The 6000-nt window shown below is 35.8% G+C and overlaps 1 protein-coding gene across 2 annotated transcripts in view; it reads right to left on the bottom strand.

Annotated features, from left to right (window-relative positions):
* INTS9 (integrator complex subunit 9) overlaps window positions 1–6000 on the bottom strand; it is a 129492-nt gene that overhangs the window by 59821 nt on the left and 63671 nt on the right. For both annotated transcript variants that reach the window (XM_044663465.1, XM_044663466.1), the window contains 2 exons: window positions 5480–5600; window positions 4502–4636 (listed from right to left, as the gene is read on the bottom strand). In XM_044663465.1, coding sequence (XP_044519400.1) covers window positions 4502–4636; window positions 5480–5600 — 256 coding nt within the window. The remainder of the gene's footprint in view (window positions 1–4501; window positions 4637–5479; window positions 5601–6000) is intronic.

The following is a 6000-nucleotide window of genomic DNA, read 5'->3' on the forward strand; positions in this document are numbered from 1 at the left end:
CCAGGGTCACACACTTAGGAAGTGTCTGAGGCCAGATTTGAATGCAGAACCTCCCATCTCTAGGCCTGGCTCTCAATCCACTAAGCCACCCAGCTGCTCCCTGATATTCTTTTCTCTTGGCTTCTGTAAACTGTACTTTTCAGATTATTTTCCAATTCTAGCCATTCTTTTGTTTCCTTTGATATCTTCTTAACTTCCTCCTTAACTATGAGCATCAGAGAAGGGTTTATATTTTTCTGCCTTAACACAATTTCTTGAAAGTTCTTCCATAGTTTTACCTATCACCTCTATGCTGGTCATTCTAAAATCCATTTCTTTAGTTCTGTTTTTACAGCAATCTCCAGATAACTACATCTCTATGTGGCAAAGACATACTTTGATTTGAACTATTCACCATCACATTAGAGTACATAACCAAACATTTTCTTTTCCTAATAAGTTTTTCTTTTTTTGGTCAATGCAGCTATTTATCTGATTCATTTTTCTCTTTCTTATGCTTAGTCAATAAGTACTCATGCTCTTTCCTTTGAAATATATATAATTTTCTCTCCATTGTTACTGTCACTGCCTCAGTCTGGGTCCTTTTCACATTATGTCTACTTATTGCAACAGATTCCCATACCTAGTTTGCTCTAGGCTTTAAGCCCCCAATTCATCTTCCACATTAATCTCAAATTACCTTCTAAAAGTACAAATTTCAGTATATGAATCCTCTTCTCTAAAAGCTTTAAAGGCTACTTATTTTCAACCACACAAAACTGAAACTATTCTGCCTAGCTTTCAAAGCCTTCTCTAGTGCAGATTAATGACTGCTTGTTCACCAGAGAGGCTGCAATGCTGGCACTAGAAATATCACTTTTGAGAATTGCAGCAAAATGCTCAGCAACCTTTGTCACTTCTTTTTAGACATCATTTCATTTTATCAGGGACTGTCTGAATTTCTTGAGGCACTGGCTATTTTTAAAACAAATGTCAATAGCAGAAACTATAAAAATATGTGTCAAGTGCTTTGCTATCCTTAAAGCACTACATAAGTTCATCACCAGGAAACTCATCATCAAGGAAAATGCATCAGCTTTGTTACTGAGACCTCATTTATACCCTCAGTTGCCTCTATACCTCTGACTGAGGGACTAGAGGGAGGAGCAAAAAACTCTCCTGGTTCCTATTATTTATTTAAAAAACAAAAAAACAAAAAACAACCCATATCTTCTGCCTTAGAATCACTTGATTGATTCTAAGGCAGAAGAATAGTAAGGGCTAAGCAACTGGGATTAAGTGATTTGCCCAAAGGTCACATGGCTTGGAAGTATCTGAGGCCAGATTTGAACCTAAGATTTCCCCTTTCCAGGTCTGGTTCTCTATCTACTGTGCACAGCCCCCATTTAAAGAGGCAGAAGCCTAGGCAACTCTTTAATTTCCCACAAGCTCTATTGCTTGCATTTGATGTGCTTTCTTCCCCCATTAGACTGTAAGCTCCTTGAGAAATGATGAACTTTGAACTCAGACTGAAGCAAGCTTTTTACTTTTAAAATTTTTATCGTTTTATTTTCTTTGTGTTTCCTTTTGCAACATGACTAATAAGAAATGTTTTAAATGACTTCACATGTATACTTGATACCAAATTTTTTGCCTTCTCAAGGAGGAAGAATTTTTAAAAAAGATTGTTAAAAGTTTTTTTAACATTTAATCATGAAATATTTAATGAAATAAAAATAATTTAAAAAAATATACACTCTTTGAGGGCAGGGACTACTATCTTTTTCATATTTATATCTCAGTACTTAGCAAAGTGCCTGATGCATAGGAAGTGCTTAATATTTATTGTATGGTCTATGAATGCCAGTTATTATTTCATTCAATAAGCATTTATTAAGCATCTCCTATATGCCTATATATAAGTGCTATAGATACAGAGATGGAAACAATTGTTCCTATCCTCAAAGAGCTTATATTCATTTGGGAAGAAATGATGTGTATGCAGATAAGAAAATATAAAATGTATACAAAGTAATTTTTTAAAGATTTATTAATATTCATTTTTAACATGGTTACATGATTCATGCTCCTACTTTCCCCTTCACCCCCTGCACCCCCCCCCCATGGCTGACGCACATTTCCACTGGTACAAAGTAATTTGTAAGGGAGTTATTAGCTTTTGAAGGGATCAGAAGGATTGTAATAAGATGTATGCAGCACTTGAGCTAAGTTTTGAAGGAAGCAAGGGATTCCAAGAGGCAGAGGAAAGAAAACAGTGTATTTTAGGCATAGAGGAGGAAAAACTTGTGCAAAGGTACAAGGATGGGAGGATGGCAATGTTAGGTATGAGGAACAGCAAAGCTGCCAGTTTGTCCAGAATACAGACTGTGTGAATGATAGCAATGTACAATCAGCCTGGGAGGGCTCTGAATGCCAAATGAAAGAATTTATACTTTGGTCTAGAGGTGTTGGGGGCCTTGGTAGCTTTTTGAGTAGGAAGGTGATTTGGGTGCTGTGTGTCTGGAGAGAATGGGGTGTGTGTGTAAGATGTAGAGGTAATATAGTTAAAACTTCAAAACTTACTGGATATGGAAGTTGTGGGAGAGAAAAAAGATGGGGACTTTTCAGTTATGAACCAATGACTGGAAGAATGGTAGTATTTTTCCATGGTTACATGATTCATATTCTTTCCCTCCTCTCCTCCCTCCCATACCCAACAAGCAATTCAACTGGGTTTTTCATGTATCATTGATCAAGACCTATTTCCATATTACTAATATTTGTAATACAGTGATTTGCAATTAAGAGTCTACTTCCCCAGTCATATCCCCATCAAACTATGTGATCAAGGAAATGTTTTTCTTTTGTGTTTCTACTCTCACAGTTCTTTCTCTGGATGTGGATAGCGTTCTTTCTCATAAGTCCTTCAGAATTGTGTAACATTAATTCTTCAAAGACTGTGATAATCAGTTTTTCAGAATTATAGAGCATCCCTGGGATGATACTCATTCTAAAAGATGTTCCTCTGTTTAAGGGAGAAGTTTCTCAGAAGTATTGCAATTTGTTTTCTCTCTACTATTCAGTTCTCTTTCTGTAGGCAATATCTACTCAAGACACATGAACTGGTGGACCAACCAACATACAGATATGTTATCTATAAAGTAGAATATCATTGTCAAAGCATGGCATTCTTCATTCACTTGGTTTTGAGATGGTAGGCTGTCAGGCTTAACCCTTGAGGGTTCAGATTAGGAATTAGTTAGGAACTTGTATGAAGTTCTGGGCAACAAGCACCATAATCAATGAATGATAATAATAAATAATAACAATAATCATTAACATTTAAATAGCACCTGAAGGCCTGCGGGATGATTTACACATATTACTTCAGCTGGTCCTGACAACAGTTTGATGAACGAAGTGCTACATATTTTCTCTATTTTATAGATGAGGACACAGAAGCTGAAAGTAGTTAAGTGGAAGACAGTGGCTATTTTTGCCTTCCTTGGTATATCTAAGTGCTTAATAAATGTTTAATGATTAATTGATTCCTGCCATATTTCCTCTATCTTGTACCTGTGGCACTGATCTACTTGAACCTGAGACTTTACTTCTGCCCTTTTCAACAACTTTTCATGTGTTTTCTTTCCTCATTATAATGTAAATTCCAAGAGAATAGGGATTGTCTTTCTTTTGGCTAGTATTTCTACTCTAATGCTTAATACAGCATCTGATATACAGTAAGAACTTAAAAATGCTTTGTTGCCTGCCAGTCTCCATAAAGTAGATAAGCAAGCCATCAATGTCTTTATACAAGTCATTTACAAAAATGTTAAATAACCCTAGGCTGAGTACAGATTCCTGGGATATTCCATTAATCCTTTCTTCTAAGTTGGCATCGAACCATTAATGATCACTCTTTTAGTCCAGATAGTGGCTTAGCAATTATGCCTGCCAATTCTTTTAGTATTCTTGGATATAATTCATCTGTGCCTGATGACTTGAACTCATCAAGAGCAGCAAAGTAATCTCTTGCTGTTTCCCCACTTATTGTGGGTCCTATTATGCGTTTTTATGCTATTTGATTCTTGTCTATATATTTTCTTAAATCCTTCATGGAAGAACCACCCAAAGTAATGGAATCTCTTTTTTTTCCTTTTAAGTATCTCAGTTCCCCATTTGTGATGCAGTTTGTGCTTCATAGAGCTATAGTTATAAAAATAAATATCAAATCCTTTGTAAATATAAATATCATAAAGATGATAAATGCCTAGGATAAAATACTATTTGTTTTCATAATTTTGCTAAATGTACTTAGCTAGTTAGTGAGGATCTCTGCCCAAGTTTGGTTTTAGTCTGATACATGAGAATAGCCTACTTTATATATACTTATAAAAAGAATCTGTACAACTGGAAGATGGGAAAAGCTCACAGAATACAGCTGGTACTCTCTATTCAACCAAAGTCATTAATTATTAGATTAAATAACTTTTAAAATGGAGCTATAAGGAAGAGAAAATACCTGGGGGTGTGTTGTAAGCAAGGAGGAGCCAGAGACATAGGACACCTTTTCATAATGGGATTGAATAATCCAGTTGGAACTTCCAAGTGCATAGCCAGAGCTTAGGGGAGTCACTTGTACTGCACCAAAAAGTTCCTGTAAAGCAACATAAAATCATCTTTATAATAATGCTTATATTTTTGGAGCTAAAAACCATACTACATGCACCTATATTTTTCCTTATTTACAATGAAAACATTAAAAAAACCAGCCAGAAAAATGGTAAAGAAAGATTACATTGTCATCACGGAAAAGTATAAATTCTGTTGTTTTTACATTTCCTTCATGGTTAGCCCATTTCCATCTGTCATACACATATTGACTAACTAATGACACAGCAAATGAAAATGGTGATCCTTTGATAGATGGAAGAAATATCAAAAACTCCTTTAATTGTTGCTTTAGGGTTTACTCAGGTAAATCTAACGAGTGAATGACAGTTGGCAGAGCTATTGGAAGGTCACGGTCATGAGTCACTGATTCAAAGAGATGTCTGACAGCTTTTTCCAGCACTTCCTGTTATGCTCAATACTTCCTATTTGTTTTTCCAAAATTTCTAAGGAAATCTCCATTGCCCTGAAGGAGATAGGAAGGAATACTCTTCTACATTTCATCAAATAGGAGCAGTTTCTAGAGAAGAGTATTAGGGACAGGAAAAGTCCATTTCCTCCCTTACTGTAACTAAGAAATTGAACAGTTACAGGAAGAGGAAACCACTACCAAATAACTTTGAGTTCTGCCCTTGGAAGGTAGGAGAAAGTGACAAATGATCCACTAGCTGTCAAGTTATGCTCTACCAATTCACTTTTTATGCATCAGTGTGGGGCCTCTGGGGATTTAGAGGCTTCAAGGAAGGGAAACTAAAGGATTCTTATAGCTTTGGAAGAACATTAGGGATTTCAGCTGCTCATAAATCACAGAAGTTAAATTAGCACTCACAATTTTCTGAGAATAGCCCACAAGCTGGATTTTACTGAGAGCAGAGTTCACTTCTTGCGTTGTGTAGCACCTTCTCCATGTTGAAACTTCCACAGCATCTTTGAGAGGAGCAGGCAACAGCCTGTGAATATGCAATATACAGAGTCTGTTATACAATATATGACATTTGGTGTCTGAATACCTCTCTTTGGAATACAGCCTTCTCTTGTTTCTGCTAAAAAAAACTGAAATAGATTCTGTGTTGAACAAGAAAGTTTGGGATAAAAGAACAAAAAAAAGAATACTATTTATAATGTTTAGTTATATTAATAACAATTAATTAAATTAATAACAAGAAATACATTTTTTAAATCAAAACTCTAATTTGTTCTTCTTCTTTTTTTAAAACCAATACTGTGTATTGGTTCCAAGGCTGAAGAGTGGTAAGGGTTAGGCAATGGGAGTTAAGTGACTTGCTCAGGGTCACATAGCTAGGAAGTGTCTGAGGCCAGAGATTTGAACCTAGGACCTCCCGTCTCTAG

Source organism: Gracilinanus agilis, chromosome 2 (assembly GCF_016433145.1).
Source record: "Gracilinanus agilis isolate LMUSP501 chromosome 2, AgileGrace, whole genome shotgun sequence".
Taxonomy (NCBI): domain Eukaryota; kingdom Metazoa; phylum Chordata; class Mammalia; order Didelphimorphia; family Didelphidae; genus Gracilinanus; species Gracilinanus agilis.